The 20,000-nt window shown below is 43.8% G+C and overlaps 4 protein-coding genes across 7 annotated transcripts in view; 1 reads left to right on the top strand and 3 right to left on the bottom strand.

Moving 5' to 3' along the window:
• The window catches only part of cntf (ciliary neurotrophic factor), a 7,968-nt gene extending 2,572 nt beyond the window's left edge, over window positions 1-5,396 (bottom strand). The window contains exons 1-4 of one of the 3 annotated variants that reach the window (XM_081724707.1): window positions 4,881-5,396; window positions 4,680-4,805; window positions 2,325-2,621; window positions 1-976 (exon numbers count right to left, since the gene is read on the bottom strand). The exon at window positions 1-976 is cut by the window's left edge and continues 2,572 nt beyond it. In XM_081724707.1, the coding sequence (XP_081580833.1) occupies window positions 794-976; window positions 2,325-2,621; window positions 4,680-4,790 (591 nt within the window). In that variant the 5' untranslated portion in view covers window positions 4,791-4,805; window positions 4,881-5,396 and the 3' untranslated portion in view covers window positions 1-793. Of the gene's footprint in view, window positions 977-2,324; window positions 2,622-4,319; window positions 4,638-4,679 lie in introns of those variants that run through there. The other 2 variants (XM_081724706.1, XM_035531304.2) reach the window with 2 other exon arrangements.
• A 132-nt stretch (window positions 5,397-5,528) lies between these two features.
• Window positions 5,529-6,836, top strand: si:ch211-113e8.11 (uncharacterized). The gene is made up of 2 exons (XM_026998839.3): window positions 5,529-5,773; window positions 6,042-6,836. The coding sequence occupies exons 1-2, from the start codon at window positions 5,700-5,702 to the stop codon at window positions 6,685-6,687; spliced, it is 720 nt and encodes a 239-aa protein (XP_026854640.2). The 5' UTR covers window positions 5,529-5,699; the 3' UTR covers window positions 6,688-6,836.
• Window positions 6,837-6,877: 41 nt separating this feature from the next.
• zfp91 (ZFP91 zinc finger protein, atypical E3 ubiquitin ligase) lies at window positions 6,878-16,890 on the bottom strand. Of its 2 annotated transcripts, XM_026998837.3 has the most exons (12): window positions 16,080-16,886; window positions 15,690-15,727; window positions 15,459-15,572; window positions 15,016-15,055; window positions 13,097-13,204; window positions 12,528-12,614; window positions 12,188-12,355; window positions 10,843-10,893; window positions 10,597-10,675; window positions 9,485-9,599; window positions 9,221-9,320; window positions 6,878-8,888 (listed from the first exon to the last, which is right to left on the bottom strand). In XM_026998837.3, exons 1-12 carry the CDS (start codon window positions 16,445-16,447, stop codon window positions 7,829-7,831), a joined length of 2,328 nt encoding a protein of 775 aa, XP_026854638.2. In that variant the 5' UTR covers window positions 16,448-16,886; the 3' UTR covers window positions 6,878-7,828. The 2 variants fall into 2 exon arrangements, with proteins under 2 accessions (XP_026854638.2, XP_081580831.1); XM_081724705.1 differs by lacking the exon at window positions 12,528-12,614 and having other exon boundaries at window positions 16,080-16,890.
• A 1,779-nt stretch (window positions 16,891-18,669) lies between these two features.
• LOC113570456 (caspase-6) overlaps window positions 18,670-20,000 on the bottom strand; it is a 5,533-nt gene continuing 4,202 nt past the window's right edge. The window contains exon 8 of the mRNA XM_026998861.3: window positions 18,670-20,000. This exon is cut by the window's right edge and continues 693 nt beyond it. The gene's annotated coding sequence lies outside the window, so the exon portion shown is untranslated.

Raw genomic sequence — 20,000 nt, 5'->3', positions numbered from 1 at the left:
TGTAACTACATGACAGGTAAGCTGTTACTACATGACCGGTATGGTGTAACTACATGACAGGTATGCTGTTACTACATGACCGGTATGGTGTAACTACATGACAGGTATGCTGTTACTACCTGACAGGTATGGTGTTACTACATGACAGGTATGGTGTAACTACATGACAGGTAAGCTGTTACTACATGACCGGTATGGTGTAACTACATGACAGGTATGCTGTTACTACATGACCGGTATGGTGTAACTACATGACAGGTATGCTGTTACTACCTGACAGGTATGCCGATGCTGTTACTACACAATTAACTTAAAGTCTTTAGGCCATACTGCTTTTCCTAGAAGCAGGTGACATCTCTGCTATCTGTCCATGCAAACACTTGTTTATTACTAATTGCACATTTGGTGTATGTTTATAATCAAAAACAGTACAATGCACTGTAATATTTCTCATATTGTAGGCTAACAGAAAGACTGCCCTCATGTTAGATTTGATCCCACAGTCAAAAAATACCAATAAACCCTCTCCTGGAAGTTGGGATACTATCCTTTTTTCACTCTTCTATGAATATATCTTCATCCCAGCATTCCTCATTCTGTTAAGATTTTCACTCTTTCTTGCCATTCCATGTTTTAATGTTTCACTCTCTTTCTCTATCTCGCTCTTTCTCTCTTCTCTCTCTCTCTCTCTCTCTCTCTCTCTCTCTCTCTCTCTCTCTCTTTCTCACTCCTGCTTTCTCTTAGATGCACATGGAAAAACACACACCCCAAAACACACTGTGTACATAGACATTCATCTCCGCAGTCTCCCTCGGAGTCTTCTTGCTCCTCTGCCTGTCCTCCTTGCTGCTTTGGCCCTCTCTGGCAGAGAGCGGAGAGTTACAGCAGCCTGGCTAGACCAGTACTCTAGATCCTGCAGTACCTGGAGGATCCACTTCTTCAATGCAAATGATCCATTGTCCATTGAATCTGGCACCTAATACACACACATCCACACCCACACAAACACACACACGAATGTATGTTTACACACACACACACACACACACACACACACACACGCACACACACAACCTTAAAAGGCAAGGTCTACAATTTAAAATATATATGTTTAAATTATGAGTAAAGCATGTACTGACTTTGCATACACATACATACATATCAGACTAACAAGTATCAGCAAATTATGAAGGTAACTTCATAATGTAATTATAAATAATATATTTTTAGTTATATAGAATATAAATAGTTAGAATATAGTTGAGACTTTATGGTTATTATAGAAAACGTATAGTTAAATAATATACAGTTGTTGTTTTTCAGTTAGAGATTCTAGAATTATTACATTTAAAGACTATAGGTCATTTTATCCTGTACATTATATGTTAACTGTCCTTTCAACGTTATTTTATTACATGTACCTTATCAAGTAAACTTGAATATTTTCTATTTAATTCAAATTGATACTGTGGATTCAAAACAAAAAGTGCACCCAGGTAGCAGGTTTCCCACCACATGGCCACACATGTAAAACGCTGTGTCTCCTACGCTCAGGCATTACAACACCCACAACATCGCCACCATATCACTGCTTTACTGAGAACGTCTCTACTCCCAAACGGTACTTGGACAGTTGTGGCACAGTGGTCATAGACAGGGGTCAGGGGTGAAAGAGTAAAAGGTGACAAACTGATCATATAGGTGATACGCTGTAATAGTCAACCTATAAAAGCCACCTATAAGAAATGGCATCTCTATTAATACAGCTGGTGAACTAATATTTCTGTTCATACGCAGCACTGATGTTATTCATCGGTCTATAGTTCCAGCAGGACTACACACAAATCTCACATCTTTAGTCCCTTTGCTTTAATGTATTTTTCACAAGGGTTCTGTGGCTAGCTGCAGACATTTACTAATAGATTTGTAAAGTCATTTTTAAGGTTGTCTTTTATATTTAGTTATAAATAAACTTGATATAAGAGTTAAAATTCTAGATGTTATAATTCAAGTGCTTTTTATGTTTACGATGGTTTAATGGGGTGAGGAAAGAAGCACACGAAGCAATTTATATACAGCAATCCAATCAAAACCAGACTGAAAATAAAGTACCACAAATTAGAAATTAAAATACTTATAGCATTATAGTATTATACTACCTATTGTATTATATGAATTATAAATTGTATTATAATACGTATAACACTATAGATAGTATATTTTAACGTTTACCAATATTGTTATTGCATTTCGCAAACTAAGTTATATGAAGTTTCACACTGGAAGCATTAAGAAGGATCACCAACAACTGAACATACACTTACCGCAGCGACGTTGGCTGCACATGTCTTGCCGTCCACTAGGAGGCGCTCTGTGCTGATCAACAGGTGCCCCAGTCGCCCTTGCACAGTTCTACGCTGCGTTTTGTACTCGTCCTCCTCCACATCGGAAAACTCCGCGTCCTCGCGTCTTATGACTTCCTCCAGCAGGCGGAGACATTCCCCGAGAGCTGCGTGCAGGAAGCCGATCTTCTCAGCCGTGGAGAGTTGGGCAGTTAGAGGAGGGATGACAACCAGCTGCGCTCTGGATTCGGGATCGGATGGGAAAGATTCACGTTCCGCCTGCCAAAGAAGTGAGGAAATAAGGTAAGGTCGACAGATGAATAACTATATAGAAAAACATGGTTCAGAGTGCACAAGAATTTTAAAAAATACATCAGTTGTAGATTATAAAGTTGTTTGACAGACAAAAATCATAAATAACCTTCATCCTTAAAAAAAAGAAAGAATTAATATAAATAATATATTATAAATATTATAAATAAATAAACTGCCTTGTGTCTGCGGTTTCAGTAGCTTATACTCCAAGACATCTACCCACAATCCCTGGCCCCCCAGCATGCATGAGACAAACCCAAGCGCAGCTCTGCCTGCTTCTGTGATGCCCCTATGACTCAAACATGCATGCAGCCTATCACAACCTCCTGGACTCAGAACCAGGCCTCACTGTGAAGTAGCGCTCACGGTATGTCGTGTACGGTTTGTCCTGCATTAAAGGGAGAGATTCAGGTCCAGACAGCTGGATATGATGTGCTGGATGAAGGAACGCGCTAAACAATGCACATCTCCTGCCAGACTGAGAATGAAATTCTGCTTTAAATTCTGCTTTAAATTCTGCTTTAAATCTTTATATCGGCATTAACACCTGCTACAACTCTACATGTCACTGACAGCTGTCAAATGAACACCACTTGTTATTAAGTAATTCAAGATTTAGTGATTATTAAGTGTTATTAAGTCATTTAAAATTTAGAGTCCATCCAGCTATGATCTTTGTGATACGATGCTTTTGGGCAACCCAGTCTAGTACACAGCCTTTAAGCTAAGCCTGGACTTCTTGGCTTACTATTACTGTTAATAATAACTATTCTTGTAATTATACACTAATACAACAAATAACTTACCATCAATGTTAAAATCAGTGTTATAATCATTGCAAAATAGGTAGTATCCCAAATCATTAGAGAGGAGGGATTTTTAGCTGCCCTTTCATGCACAATAAAATTAAAATGCTAATCATAATATGTCGGTCTTTAATAAAAAATTAAATAAAAACAAAATAGTTCCTGTTGCTCTGGAAAGACATTTACATTTACATTTTCATTTACGGCATTTAGCAGACGCTCTTATCCAGAGCGATTTACAAGAGTGCTTTGTCATTTATTCATAGAATACATCCCAGTACAGTAGGTTAGAGTCCAATATACCAATGAACTAGAATACTGTAGAAATACAGAGATCAATACTGATACCTAGAAGTACAAAATACATAAGGTCTCTCAAACAATAAACAGTGAAATAAACAATAAGTGCTAGAGTTTGTTAAACAACATCAGTGTAATAAACAACACCCTACAATAAGTACTAATTTAGTCAGTCAATATGGGAGCAGGGTCAGTTGTCATTCAGACTAGCCTAGGCTGCACATGTGCACTACCAGCTGGCGAGATCTTCATGATTATGGGAACGTGAGGAAACATGGCACAGGATAAGTCACTGATTAAGAATTTAGAGTCTTAGGATCAGGGGCTTGGTTACACACAGAGGCGCCAGCTCTCTAGTTTAGGAACTGTTTGCTTCAAAAACAAGTACTTCACACTTTATAGCCTAATGATGTACATGTTGGTAGCACGGAGTGGAGAAATACTTTAACTTTGTCTTCATTATTATAAAATTTGAGGTGTCCATAACTCCATAACACAGACACAACGAGTGGAATATCTAAACATTGCTTTCTACTAAGTTATGCACGGAGCAAACCTTTAGTTTTGGGCCCATATCTCTTCCAGAGAGGAAAACGCAGCCTGCCCTACATTCCAAACCGCTCCCTCGCTCGTGGCTTCCTTGGTACTGAAGACCAACTCGTCTGATGTTTTGGCCTTTAGCGAAAAGGAGAATAACCGGGAGGGTGGTCTTGGCAGGTACGCAGCTGGTGACATAACACCAAGACATTCAAAGAGTCTGCATTAACGCAAAACCACTGCACGCGCAAGCTTGGTCAGAAATATCCTCAGACTTGAGCTACTTATTCTCCTCGTGATCGGCCGGTCTGTACACCTGCAAATCTTCTCCAGTACAGTGCACACTCCTCGCCTGTTTTTGGTCACTTGGGTTACTTACGTATAACTCCAAAAGACGAGCGCACTCCTGCTGTAGAAGTCCAGCCAGGGCGGCGGCTCTCTCGCTCTGGCGCCCGGACCGCTGTCTCCCGTTAGTGCTTACGCCGGCCATTTATTTCTACAGCGTCTAAAATAATGAAAAGAGCGCGTCAACCCGTTTGAGTGAGGGTTATTGTTTCAGAGACACGGTTAACCATCTCACCTACGCTGGCGACCTGCACTGAACCACGACCCTCGGTACCGCCGGACTTTAAACAGTGCGCTAATTCACACAGGACTCGAGTTCTCCGGACGTGCCCGGTGCCACTACCTAGCTGAGACACTCCACCCCTCTGAAAGGGAGCCTCGGAGCATTTAAAGAGACGCGTGCCGGGGCGGAGACTTACCAGGAATTGCAGTAAACTTTCCTCCAGCATGCACTCATTTCAAACGCACAAATTCCAGTACGTGCCTGAACATACAGCAGTAGTCCGGAAAAGTGAGCAGCTCTTGTGAGTGGTCGGCTGCATGGTTCTGTGTCACTAACGGTTTTTGTGCATTGTTGCAATTCAATGAACTTGACTCAGCTTGTCTCCGTAAATGCAATAAAACTTAATCAAAACGAGAAACCCCTGTTAGAAGGAGACGTGGCTGCACTGAAAACCTTTGCAACACCTCACAGCCCAGCGAGTATCATGCCACCGCTCGAGCATTTAAACCTGCAGGCGTGCGGCTAAAGCGTACCGTCGTCACGCATTGCCCAAATTCCAGCACGTACCGATGGCTCGCGAGCTCGTCTACGCAACCGAATGGACGTGCGCAGTGCCGTACCGAGCCTCGCGGCGGCGCACGCGCTCCTGCTACGCCTCTGAGCAGCAGACGAGAAGCGCGCGCGCTTCCTGCTAAACCGACGTCCAGCTCGGCGCGAGTGCGTTAGTCAGTGCAAACCCGCGACCCCGCGACCCTTTTTCCGACTAGCAGCGACGCGAAAGCAAACGAATTCGCGTGCGCTCCAGCTAGTCCGCGAGCTGAACCGGCGGGCATGGACGCGCTCGTGGGCTACGGTGTCTCGTCCGACTCAGAGGCTGAAGGAGACGGAGTTGGCCCAGCCGGACCGTGAGTAGCGCAGAGAGTCAACCACCGAGCGCTCCATCAGCGTTCCCGGTACTGAGATACTGACCCGGCATGACTGTAATAATAGCAACTACGACAAACGGGTCGGGGTCTATCATGGTAATGAAGTGTGCAGGCAGATAACAGCAATGTATCATTAACTAGACGAAACCTCTGTACGAAAGCTGGCCACTAGCAAGCCAAGCGCTTTTGAAGGACACTTGTTTTTAAATTTTACTGCCATGTGTAATTACATATTTAACCTCCACAGGGCGGAGAAAGATGTGAACGACGAAGACGAGGGGAAACTTAGAAACTTTCTGCTCGAGTCAGGCTCAGCTTCCAGTGAGGCCAGCTCCGAGTCTGAGCGGGAAGAAGAGCAGGACGATGCGCCTGATCCTTGTTGCATGGCGAACATGCACTCGTCCCCAACGTCTCTGCTACATCCTCCCCTCCAGGCTGAGAGTCCCAAACTGCCCCCTCCTCCCCTGGAAGCGCTAGGCCCAGGGGGGCTGCCCGCCGGGAGCAGCGTGTTTGCAAATCCCTTTAAGCAGAAAGCAGAGGAGAGACTGAATGTGCTGTGCAAGCACGTCCCACTTACACTACAGGCCCGGCCCATCCAGATAGGTGGGAAGAGGATGTGCATGGCGTACAGGAAAGATGGCCGTTGTCGATTCGGAAGCCGATGCAAGTTTGCCCACGACAGCGATCTACAGAGCACCACAGGCCTCACAGACGAGCCTGCCGTGCCTGAGGACCACACTGACTCGGGGGTCGCCGTCTCAGAGGGAGACAGGGAGGAGGAAGAGAATCACAGGAGGAAGAAGCAGAGGGTGGGCCTCAGCGATAGCCTCGTACCCCCAAAACGAGCACTGAGGCAGTACACCATGCAGAGAGATCGAACCTTACACTCCTAGTGCCTGGAATGCTGGATTTTCAGTGTTTCTGCAATTGAAAAAATTCTATGCTAGAATCATAATAAATCATATTAGTCATAACTGTCCTGTTACCGTTATATGGACATTCTAAAGAAAGCACAACTATTCATTAAAGGGTTAACCAAAAATGCTATCCTTTATCCCTTACACAGACAGACAGAGACTGAAAAAGGAGTGTAGTAATGTTTATTGAATTGGTTTAGCACGACTGAAAGACTTACCAAATGACTAACTTCTTAAAATGCGTCACAGGCAGTGTTTTGTTACGGCATTTCTCTAGCTCTGGTTTAGCCTGGTGAATGTTAATCAAGGCGACATGACCTCTGGGCTCGGTTTTCATTCCTAATGTACTTCCGTTGGCTACAGGTGTCGCGTTTCTACTTTCTGTGCACGGTCATGTGGTAAGAAGCGACTCAACCTCTGTGTTCTGGTTGCGGTAGTCTCTCCCCAAACTCCTGTGGCAGGATTCCTTGCTTAAATGTTTCACACGAGGTAAATCTATAAACAACAAGGCATCATTACTCATGACCTTTAGTTTTGGCAAACGGCTGCGTTCCCCTCCGTTCGTTTTAGCTACTGAACGACAAAAGTACTTAACACCAGCTTCTGAATGCAGTTGAGTCAAATGCCAAGACTGAGCTCTACCTTTTATGCTTTGGGATAGTCTAGGACTTCACCATGCATTATGTAAAGAGAGAAACCTTGCTTCAATAAATACCCCCCCCCCCCCCCACCCCAGAATGGTTAACTATAAAAGGAAAAAACTAAGCTGCTATCACAGGTGTGTTGAGAATATGGGTGCAGTGTTTAGATATAAAAAAAAGCAAATAAAGTGGTGAAAACAGATTACAAAAAACTCAAAACACTGACACATGAAAATCAAAAAAAGTAATATTTGGAGAGGACTAAAACTTTATGTACAAAACGTAACAACAACAACTTAAAACAAACTTTCCCTGATACATATACTTCTATAAACCTACCAAAAGGTAATATGAATACATATAATAGATTTATGATCCTATATATTTAACTTTGTAGGAGGTACAGTGAGGAGGCTGTAATACAGTAGGCAGTCTCCTCACCTTCCTGTGTAATTAGGTGAATTTCACAAAAATTGCTACATCAGTCCATGCTGGATCGGCCCGTCTGAGCTGTCTGTCATAAGCTGCCCCTCACCGCCTCCAGTTGCTTCCCAAACCCCTCCCACATTTCCATTCTCGGCAGGGCCGCTGCCCTCCCAGATGGCTCCGCCCTCTCCCGCCTGGCGAGAAGCAGCAGAAGATTGCTGGGAGGGAGATGAGGATGAAGGTGGCGGCTCAGCACTGAAACCCAGAGAACTTCTGCAGTCAGAAGAGGCCTCAGACAGGGTGTGGGCGAGAAGGGGCCCTGCGGGGGCGGAGCCGGGGTTGTGGGGGTGGGCTAAGGTCTGGCTCTGCTGGGGCGGGGCACCGTGCAGGGGTAACTGCGGGGCGACGGAGAGCAGAGGCAACTGATGCATGGGCTGCTGTTGCTGGGCAACCGACGTAAAGGTCATATGGAGAATGTGAGACTGCGAGGCGTACGACTGCACAGGTAAAGGCTGCACCAGCGCGGCCTGAGACGCCACCGTGGCCGACGACTGCAGAGGCAGCGCCTGGATCTGCGCCGTCTGCTGCTGTTGGTGGGAGATGGGAGCTGACGGAAGCAGGCACTGCAGCGGCACCGCCTGCAGGGTGTGGGTGGAGGTGGGGCGCGATGACGCAGCCCCTTCCTCCACCTCTGCCGCGGGCAGTGCCAGGGTGACGGGCACCCGCATGCCGTGGAGGGAGTGGTCCTGTTCGACCACCATCACGGGCCCCATGTGGGTGACCGCACCAGGGCCGACAGGGGCCAGAGAGCCCACCTGACTCACTGCCACCTGCACGTCGGCGGCCACCTGCTCAGTCCGCCCAGGTCCAGCGGACGCCTCCAGCAAGGCCCCCGGTGTGGTGATGAGGGCACCAGCGTTTGCTGCTAGGGCTTCGGCGATCAGGACCTCAGGGTGGCTCTTGGCCTTGTGGGCCACCACGCTGTCCTTCTTCTCAAACTTCTTGCCACAAATGCTGCAGGAGAACTGGTAGGAGGCGTCGGCGTCGTGCTTCTTCATGTGCCAGTTCAGAGAGGCTTTCTGGCGGCAGGTGAAGCCGCAAATCTCACACCTGCACCATGCAGAGGCAGGGGCAGAGAGAGAGAGAGAGAGAGAGAGAGAGAGAGAGAGAGAGAGAGAGAGAGAGAGAAGGGTAAGGCGGAAGTGAGAGTAGGAACACAGAGGGGTCATGTCAGTGAGGTTCTTTTTTTCCTCTGTGAACTTGGAAATAGCAGAAAAAAAAATTTCTTTTCAAAACATAGCATAACAGTAATATAGTTAATGCAACAATGAAACTGGTACATCACAAAAGTGTGTCACTTCCACAGGACTCGTTTTTTTGGGTAAAAATGTCACTGTAGGTTTCGTGTGAGCGTGTGTGATTTGAGCAGGAGGTTCACTCACTGTAGAGGTTTCTCTCCCGTGTGGATCATGCGATGCACAGCCAGGTTGTGTGAGCTTTTGAACGCTCGTGCACAGAATTCACAGATGTAGTCCCTCTGATCTGCAGCACACAGAGAGACACGTCCACCATGAACACAGCAACATCGTGGTGGGTGTTGCTCTAACACGCGGCCACAGAGCGACACGCCCACCACAAACACAACGTTCTGAGGCTCCTGAATGGATCTGACTGTTAGTAAGTGAGAGGGTGTATTGGTTTTGTACCTGTATGGTGCTTGGCGTGGCGTAGTAACTGTTTCTGAAGCCGGAAAAGTCTTCCACAGCTGGGGTGAGGACACACATACTTCTTCTTCATTAAGTGCTGGTATTTAATGTGATGCTGTGTGTGAGAGAGGACAAAATTAGTTTGAGAGGACTTTCTGGGAAGATGATGTCGGCAAACTCTTAAAGGTACTTTCAGTTTCCTGTACACTTAAGAAGAAAGGTTTGGTATTTCTGAAATAAATATGTATTTTATATATTTTAAATGTTATATTGACATGCTGTTGGTCACCTCATACTCATTATGGTGACTGAGGCTGTATTAACTATATAGTACCTGCACTCCCCAGGAGGCTAGACTGGGCTCCTCGTGTAAGATTTAACAATCAAGATTATAGATTATTTTAATATGAAATGCTCTGAAAAATGAGTTTCAGCACATCTGTGCATACTGGATACAAACATTTTAGCTTGAGTAAACAAGTTAAAGAAAAGCCTCTGAAGTAAGGGCTTACGTAGTGAAGCTCCCTACATGTGCCGTTGCTACATAACCACAAAGTGGAAACAAGGTAATGAGCGCTTTAATCACAAAAACTGTACTGCTGATCTTATAATTATATGAAACAATTCGCAAGCTTTTGTTTGACTTGTTTGTAAACCCTCAGACTGCCAGCAAAACCAGGGCTGTTTCTCCAGCCTCATGGGAAGAGCTCGTCTCTTTAATGACTAAACCAGCCTTAATCATTCTGTCATTTTTCATCATTAAACAGTCCCAGTGTGTCCAAAACACCCATTCATTTAACCAATACTAAACATTTCCATTAAAACTCCTGTTGGGCTGAATTTTGTTCGATTGCCTGCGTTTTTGTGCGCAACGTGATTGCCCAGAGCAGTAGCTATAAAGAAACGAAGCCTGAAAAGTGAAGGGCAACCCAGCTGCAATTAAACCTCCTATGATTACACCGCCCTCAAACGGTAAAAAGGAGAGCACGCAATTTTACGGCGCAAACCGGTTTTCCCACCACCCGACTCTCCTGCGACAATCCTCAGCCGGATCCGAACTCCAGAGACCACGTGTTTCTTAACCAGCGCACGGAAGGCTTTGGAAAGCGAACCTGTAGGTAGCGAGGATGTGCCAGAACTGTCCCGCAGCCCTCCATCTCGCAACGGACATACTGCACTGGCGGCTTCTTTCTGTACGGGACATCGGTGCGTTCGCGCCGCCCCCCCGGCACCGGAGGGAGGAAGCACATCCCGACACAATGTGGGTCAGCATGCGCACTTGGTTATGCCATGTCAGTTACCAACACGAGCGTTTTACTGTGTGAGGCTGCTGCGCCGTCCAGCGCGGGCGGGTTTACCTTCGCTTTGGAAGACGAGGGCTTTTGTCGTCCTTCCGTCGCCGGCCTCTCCTGGAGGAATGGAGAAAGACGACCACGCGTGTAAAGAAACGAGCCAGTACAGCAGGAAGCGTAAACAAATGAAAACAATGAGTAAAAAGCAAAGAAAAAGAAAAAGGGGGGAAAATAAAAGCATCGGCGTAAGCATAAAACGAGACAGCGAGCATGAACCTGAGCGTTCAGCCGTGTGAAGTCGAGGTCACTCAAACGGTAGGAGCAAAGCCTACGCCAGCCACCAGTTCTGCACGCTATACATAATCAACCCATTTTTAAAACAGGAAGAAAGGAAGTGGGCTTACTTCAGATCAGCCGTCTGACCAATTAGTTAAAATATGCTTGTGCACATAAATTTGTGGTTACTGGGGCCTCTTTTCAAATGAAACCCATCACATTTATCTCTTTACACCAGGAATCCCAGATGGCTTTTTGTCTGTATCTTTCAGCAAGCTGTGTTTGTTTTGGTGCAATATCTCATCCCACGCAGCGTTACGACAAGTGAGCTCAGTAATGTTTAAGTGTCTCACACACACACACCCCTTACAGAACTGAGTAGCTGTAGACGTGCAAATAGCAGTCCCGACCACACACTAACGAAACATTAGCCAAAAATTTCAAAGTCATAAGTAATGAACAACGAATGATAAATGACAGCTACAAGGACAAAGCAGGTACTGGACAAACGAGGTCAAGCCAACTGCTCCTTAATGACTAGTGAGTCTTTCTCCATAATTCATAATAACTCAGAACGACTAAAGCCATTTTTAGCCGAGCTTTAGTCAAACCTGTTAAACTTTGATGCAGGGTACGAAGGATCGGCTCTCTTACACAGTGTATCAAAAACCTGCGAAATATCTTCGACAAACTCAATGTCTTATTAGTACTTCATTAAAGTATTACTTCATTTACCAGAGTAATTGTGGATTTGAGATGTTTAGAGTCACAGGCACATACAAAACTGAGCATTTACTTCACCTCTGACGTCGTTTTCTTTTTTCTAGCCAATTGAGGGTTACTCTGTCAAGTTTGTGTTGTTACTTCTTTATTCGACCATCCATCACTGTTCCCTCATCAGCTCGGAAGTACAAAGTTTGGTGCTGCTGTGTGCCAAATTATATTAGGTCTCTTTACACTTGTATGTTAACCTCTGAGTGCTGACATTTCACACAGTGGGTGTCCTTTACTGTGGTGTGCCTATTTCTATTTTGGATAGAAATTGCTCAAGTTCAACAAATTATTGATTAATGATGTTGACATTTTAAAATCAACCATTACTAACCAAATGACTAATTCAAATGAAGTTACTCACTTCCTAGGAGGCTCCGCCCCCTCTCCAAACTCCACCTTCACGTCAAGGCCCTCCCCTCCTTCTGTCTTCACCTCTGCCTCCCTCATCCTCTCCTTCTCTCCTACTCCTACTTTCTCCTTCTTCTCCCGCGGCCTGGGCGGGGCTCTGCGTCTTGGCTTTGGAGCGTCCCTGGTCCAATGAGAAAAAGTTGTATTATCATTTTGAATATTCATGCATAACAAAATGGACATATGAACTCTCATGTGGGTCCTCGCTCCTTACACTGTGGCACGAGCAAGCATGCACAGACCCACAGTCATACCATCACAAGCACACCCACACCCACCCACCCACACACAACCTTTCAGATTTGGGATCATAGCTCTGATCGTTCAGGTCATCTCTAAAGGGCTCGTCTTCATCACTAGTGACAACGTCCTCGTCGTCACTATAACACAGACAACAAAATCAGTAATAAATCAGCCCACTAAACCTGTCACATGCAGTATATACCACAGTCACAGTGAAACTGCAGCAAAGCCCTGCAAGCAATCATGTCAGCACATGTGAATACCCAATACTACAGCACAGCACACTAAGATACCAGCTGGTTTAATCTGATATTTTTTCTCAGCTTCTCACACTTTTAGACCATTTTAAAAACTCTAAAAAAGGAGATATGAACTCCAGAGAGAAAACAGTCAAAATAGTAAGATATAATGCTAATTCATAAATTTACCCACTGGAACATCTGCATCTGCCTACTTAATAAATGGGAACATTTTCAAACTTGAAGCATCGCTACAACAATGGCAAACTAGCACCACCTGCTGGCCAAAATCTCCACCAGGGTTCCTGTTAATGCATCCATTATCAACTACATCTAATGACATCAGTGTGTGTGTACGAGACAGCCCAGCAGCGATGTACCTCTGTGACTGGGGTTGGTAGGTTTGGTCTTTTGGGTCGTCCATGAAGGGAGGTTCTTCCTCACCCAGTGGAACATCATCTTCCTCTCGCTCTGACTTTTTCTCACCACTGAAGAAAACCAGCGGACAGAGACACAACCTGTTAGAGTCTTCCTCTCACTACAGAGGACTGGCATGCACACTACTAAAGTACTCAACATGATCAAAAGAGGACACATATTTCTCTCTGCTCATGTCAATTCTGAGTGCCATACATAAAGTGACTGCGAACAGCCTCTTCCTCGGTTAGGCCCGACAGCACACACTCGTGCATATGAGGGCCTTCTGCTCGATCACTTCTGTCCATCTACACTGAATATACCCCAGCTAGGCAATACTGACCTATTTATAAAAATCCAATTTCACAAGTAATAAGATGAATTTAATAAACCTTGACATATAATGAACCACCTCCTGATGTTGCTGGGATAAACAAGCTCTTGCAAACACGTGCACATACTCGCGCACACATACGTTTGCGTGTACACACACCCCTTAGCGATTGCTGACAGGCAGTGCTCCTTAGGCAGATACTTAATACCACATCATAGTATGCTATTAAGAGCTGAGGAACTATGTTGTTACTACAGTATCAGTCCGGTATAAATATTATTATGAGGGACATACACCACCTGGATTTAACTAAGCAAATAGGCAAGAGCCTCCCATTGGATAATTACTGCATGGGTGATTATGTTTCATCTGGCAACAAGTTATTTCACCCTAACTGATGCAGCGAGTAGCTTCTCATTTGCTAAACAACCATGTCGAAAGACACATCCTGTGGTCATGGAAAAGATGTTAATCTGTTTCAGAAGGGTCAAATTATTGGTATGCATCAAGCAGAGAAAACATGTAAGGAGATTGCTGAAACTACTAAAATTGGGTTAAGAGCTGTCCAATGCATTATTAAAAAGTGGAAGGACAGTGGAGAAACATCATCTTCAAGGAAGGAATGTGGTCGGAAAACAATCTTGAATGATTGGTGATCACTTAAATGTGAGGTGAAATCAAATTCTAGGTAAACAACAATAGAACTCAGGGATATGTTTAATAGTGAAAGTAAGAGCATTTCCACTTGCACAATGTGAAGGGAACTCAAGGGATTTGGACTAAACAGCTGTGTAGCCTTAAGAAAACCACTTGTCAGTGAGGCTAACCAGCAAAAATGGCTTCAATTTGATTGGACTCTGGAGCAATGGAAGAAGGTCATGTGGTCTGATGAGTCCAGATTTACCCTGTTCCACAGTGATGGGCCCATCAAGGTAAGAAGAGAGGCATCTGAAGTGATGCACCCATCATGTCTAGTGGCTACCGTACAAGCCTGTGAGGGCAGTGCTCTAATCTGGGGTTGCTGCAGTTGTTTAGGTCTAGGTTCAGCAACATTATGTGCCAAAAAAAAATGATGTCAGCTGAATATACTGAACAACCAGGTTATCCCATCAATGGATTTTTTCTTCCCTGATGGCATGGGCATATTCCAAGATGACAATGCCAGGATTCATCGGGCTCAAATTGTGAAAGAGTGGTTCAGGGAGCATGAGACATCATTTTCACACATGGATTGGCCACCACAGAATCCAGACCTGAACCCCATTGAGAATCTTTGGGATGTGCTGGAGAAGACTTTGCACAGTGGTCCAAATCTCCCATCACCAATACAAGATCTTGGGGAAAGGAAAAATTAATGCAACTCTGGACAGAAATAAATGTTGTGACATTGCAGAAGCTTTTGGAAACGATGCCACAGTGAATGCATACCGTAATCAAAGCTAAAGGCGGTCCAACGAAATATTAGGGTGTGTGACCTTTTTTTGGCCAGGCAGTGTACATAATCTGATGTGTGTGTGTGTGTGTGTGTGCGCGCGAGGTACCCATCACCTTCCTCCTGCCTTCCTCCCAGACACCTTGTCTGCCTCCCCTGCAGAAACGTGACATGAAATTAAAATTGTAATTATTAGACAGGCTTTTAATATTCATACCAGTTGCAGAATCAAGAAAAATGTTTTGGTGTATAACAGTGAGACAATCAATCACATGTCTAATCTGCAAATATCTTAAGAGAAAGACAAAATAAATGTTTTCAAAATTCTTTCAGTTCCAAATACCGTTTACCTTAAGATTGCACGAGCGTAGAACAACTCCGTGATTCCCGTTGCATACAATGCAAACATAGCTGTTCTGCCTTTAACCAAAGGAGTTTTACCCCCTACTGGTTCTTGTTATTTTGTGCGTGTATTTAACAGAACCACAAACATCCAGAGCCTCCCCTCCCCTTAAGTTTGACGGGTGAGCAGACTGAGATGAACAGGACGCGGTCGTACCCAAACCAGCCTCCTCCACCTCTGCTTCGCTCTTGCACACAACCCTGAGCGAGGCTCGCGGAGGTCGCGCTGAAGGAGTCCCGGCGCGGGCGTGCGCGCGCCGTCCACCAGCCGCTGTGGGTGGGAGGGAGGGAGGGAGGGGGGGGGGGTAGAAGAGTGGCCACGCTCAGGCTCATACGGTTCTACTGCCACACAAACATTTCCGTTACGCATTAGCCAATTAACTTTTACCTCGCGTGCTCGCGCCGCCGTCCTTAATCTCCCCGGACCTGAGAGCGCGAGGAGAGAGAACAGAGTGGTGGGGGCAATTTTAATCATCAGTGCAATTCGATAAACGACAACTTTGTGCATTTTGCACTTTCCAAACATCTCCCGTTAAGAGGAACTGCGTGCGCTCCAGGTGCCAGCGCACTGCGCGACGCTTTAAGACGCGGACCCCCGAGGAGCCTGTGGCCAGCGCCGCTTGCACTTCATTATTATTATTATTATTATTATTATTATTATTATTATTATCTCGTAATTATTTTGCAGCTACAGACGGTTCTCCGCTCTCCGGTTTAAAACATGCCGCCTACACGCATATGTGGCAAAGCTGTTGACGGGTGCTGGAGCGCCACTTACCCGGCGGCTGGGCCGCCGTCGCTGCCCCTCTCTCTGGCCGGCTCCGCGGTCCTCTTGCGCCGCGGGCAGACCGCCTTCCTCCGGCTCGGCGCCTCTTTGTCCTCGCCGATGTCGCTTTGCCTCCACGCGGGAACGGCCCGTGTCGACCGGTCCCGCAACACTCGCCCGCAACCCGGCGCGCTTGCGGCGGCGCCGTTCGTGTCTGGGGCGCAAGGCACCTCGGTCTTCGGGCGACCGGCCCCCCGGCCTCGTAGTGCCCTCCGCGGCATGGAAGGGGTAGGCCGGGTCGGGGATCTCTGTGAGGCCTTGTCCGGAGCAGGCTCTGCCTCCTCTTTGTAAGCCGACGTTTGCACAATCTGCGGTTCCATCACCGCGTACCGTTTTCTTCAAACTGCGCTTCTTGATGTGGTTAATAATTATAAGCAAACTTGACTTAGACGCTGAGCTGTGGAGATTCCATGAAATATGAACGCTGTTTGCTCGCTAAAGGCCGTGATCCGATTGTCAAACATATTTCACCTAGTCCTCTCGCCCCTGTCGCTAAAAAAAGTAATTCTGATTAATTGAAAACTTAGTTAAGCTTCCTTATTATAAGTATGCAAAATCCATTTTTAAAGCCCCAGACGCTGTTTTAGGTTCTTAAAGCTGTAGTAAACCACGCCAGCGGCACTGCCCAAAACGCCCGCTGTTCAGGCGCCTTTGTTGCGTCTCCTTTAAGCCCAACTACCGCTAAAGGCTCTGGAGCGACACGCAGCGCCGCGGCTGTATGGCTGTATGGCTGCGACAGTTCACCTCGATACTGAAACCTGAGAAAGGGCTTAGAAAATTGTTCTACATTTTTGTAACCATTAAAAATATTTTCTGGACGTAGTTAGGTGTGTTCAACGATTTTAACATTTGTAAGGACCAGAAATATTCATATATAAAAAAATTGTGTGTGTGTGTGTATCTATATATCTATATCTATATCTATCTATCTATCTCTATATATATATATATATATATATATATATATATATATATATATATATATATATATATATATATAGATACACACACACACAAAATAGTAAATTAAACTATTAATTAAAATGCGAGAATGCGATAAATAAAAAAGTATAATAATCTAAACGTACATAACTGAACTGATACATTTCGATATAAATGATTATTTCTGTGTTTTACATACTCTCTATATGGTTCATGTTTAAATATGTTTATTTATTTATTTCCGTAATCATAGATTTCTAAATAAATTTCTTTATTCATATCCTTAACAATCTATCTGTATTTTCATTTCCTTATGATAATATGGGTGCTGTCAATCAAAGCATGTCCTTATTATCACTGGTACACTGATATCACATTCAGATCGGCTGTACATTAAGGACGGGCAATACCACTCATTTTCTTTGAATTCTTCGATTCAAAGCAATACCAAAGCTGGTGTCCACATTCCAATATCAAAACCAAAATCTTGTTTACATAAAAAGAGAACTCTTTATCCTTTCTGCATGCACACACTCACATTTGACCTATGGGTATTTAATAAGAACAGTTCAGTGCTGCAGACTCAGGCTGTAGTGTTCATCAGTTGTGCATATTCTAAATCTTTCATTGTAAAATTCATATTACTACTGACACACTATTAGCATCTGGTTCACACAAAAATGCAAGCCAGTGAATACCCTTATAACCCCACCCTATAAACCACACCCTTTAACCATCCATACACTAATGTTAAACAGTATCTATAGCACACAAACATATCAACCAATGACTACCTGTTAGCCTCCCCAACCAGATACCCAACTGGAAAATTGCAAAAAAATGATCATTAATTAATAACAACATAGTACAGACATAAAAAGGAAAACAATATTAATAAGTGCACGTTCTTGCACTTGAACTAAATGCTTAGTTCTTCCCCTCAATAATATTTCAGGCAATTGTATTCTTTTATTAATCCTAATAAAACCTAGCTTGTTGAAGTACTCCACAGTTATATCTTAGCTATATCTCTGTTTGTGTAGTGCTTAATCTGCAACCTGATGTTGTAGTTTATTCACACGTCCCACATTACTGTTGGAACTCCACTGGGTGAAGTGGAGTTAGGCACCTTGTCATAATACTTGATATATTACATATTACCAACACTATAACCAAGCCCTTCTCAACCGAGTGCTACACAATCACCAAAGAGAGTAATATCCCATTATTAAAATAGACAAGTCTATTATGTCCAGAAGATTTTTTTGGCAGTATATTGCAATTAAGAAGTTAGATTCTGATTCTGTCCAGTCTTGTATTTAAATAATTTGTGGTACTTTGGATTAGATTATAGATACATTTGAACAGAAATTAGTAATCTGTAATGTAACAGACACATTTTAACAGGTAATTGGAAATCTTTGACCGAATACAGATTAAAAAAAAAAAAAAGCAACCTTCCCAAACCTAGAGGTAGTTAAGTATTCAGCACTCAAAAGGACAAGTAAAAAAGCAAGTTTAAGACAATATGTTGTATTTTATCAAGAATGCATGTCAGTATTGAAAGGACATTTACAACAAAGTCAAAACACAAATGATACCATGTGATTTGTTCTTTTTATTCATTTTACCCTAAGTGAAACCCATAATCCAGAATGATCCCCAAAACATATTTTAAATAAGTTTCCAAATATGCTTAAAACATCATAGATAAAAGCAGCTTCTCTTAAATTGTGTAGTGCCAGCCCAGTGTCCAAATTAACCAACAGTTTAAAGTACAATTATAAATAAAATATAAATCAATAAAACCAACCATCAGCCCAAGGATATTCAAACATCTGAGATAACCATACAGATGAGTCAGAAGTCATTATCTCAGTAACATAGTGTCCTGCTTAAATTAAAGTCATTTTGTGACAGAGTAAGGAAAGAAAAGACAAGGCCCACTTTTCCTGTCCAGCATTAAAGTTTCCACTGGAAGTCATTCCATATCGGAGTCCATTAATGTAAACAACAAAGTCGTAAGGCACATTCTGGAACAGCCTGGAGGAGGATGGAAGATGCACGAGCCGCCACCCAACATTTTAAATCCTGCCACCTTATTGTTGAACGTTAAGTAGAAAGGTAACTCATCGTCCTGAGTACATTACTAGATGACATGGTCTACTGACTGTTTTAGTGTTAAAAAACACACAACTGCTTCATAACCTGCTGAGGCTTTTCAGAATATTACTAGTTTTAGTCATCTGGACAAAGTCAGTGTATAAGAAAGAAATAAGAAGGCTGTCAGTAAATTGAAATGTCAAAGAACGCCTTTAATCTGAGGAATCCCTATTCTTGAGGTTATTTGCATGTTTAAATGTTGCATTTTCTGTTACAATTTATTACTGATAATCATTAAAACACTTAATGAAGTATGGGCTTATACACAACACACTGAGCAGGTCTGTGGTAACTGGTACATGTAGCCAGAGTGCAGCAGGTGAGGAGAGGCAACATAACGCCCCATATGACAGTTACCTCTCAGAATGAAAAGATGTCTGAGCTGGTGCATGAAGCTGTGATTTGTTTTACGCTGTATGATAAGGTCACTAGACTTGGATTGTCAGTAGTCAACCAAAATTAGTTATTTCTCAAAAAAATGAATTCCCAATATATATATATATATATATATATATATATATATATATATATATAAAAACACCATCAGACCAGATAAAAATCATAAACTTCGGCAGCTGGTATCTCAAAAACAGATCAGGTCCCTTCTATCCATATTTATTATATATGTTCAGAGCTCTTTTGCGTTCTTAACTGCAGAGGTATGTCCAATAAATATGTGTGCACAAAGTTAAGCCTGTTAAACAGCTTGGAATTGGAATTTCACAATCGCAACATTTACGGTAATCAAACAGGACCCAGACAGAGTGC

Source organism: Electrophorus electricus, chromosome 12 (genome assembly GCF_041902795.1).
Source record: "Electrophorus electricus isolate QZ-2024a chromosome 12, ASM4190279v1, whole genome shotgun sequence".
NCBI classification, from domain to species: domain Eukaryota; kingdom Metazoa; phylum Chordata; class Actinopteri; order Gymnotiformes; family Gymnotidae; genus Electrophorus; species Electrophorus electricus.
Note: the sequence above shows the minus strand (reverse complement) of the source record. Positions and strands in the feature narration are given on the sequence as shown.

Coding starts and splice junctions, on each gene's coding strand:
- si:ch211-113e8.11 (XM_026998839.3), top strand. CDS start 5,700: ATGGACGCGCTCGTGGGCTACGGTGTCTCGTCCGACTCAGAGGCTGAA. Junction 5,774..6,041: donor GGAGTTGGCCCAGCCGGACC/GTGAGTAGCGCA, acceptor TAACCTCCACAG/GGCGGAGAAAGATGTGAACG.
- zfp91 (XM_026998837.3), bottom strand. CDS start 16,447: ATGGAACCGCAGATTGTGCAAACGTCGGCTTACAAAGAGGAGGCAGAG. Junction 15,728..16,079: donor GACGGCGGCCCAGCCGCCGG/GTAAGTGGCGCT, acceptor TCGCGCTCTCAG/GTCCGGGGAGATTAAGGACG. Junction 15,056..15,458: donor GGTGGAGGAGGCTGGTTTGG/GTACGACCGCGT, acceptor ACGTTTCTGCAG/GGGAGGCAGACAAGGTGTCT.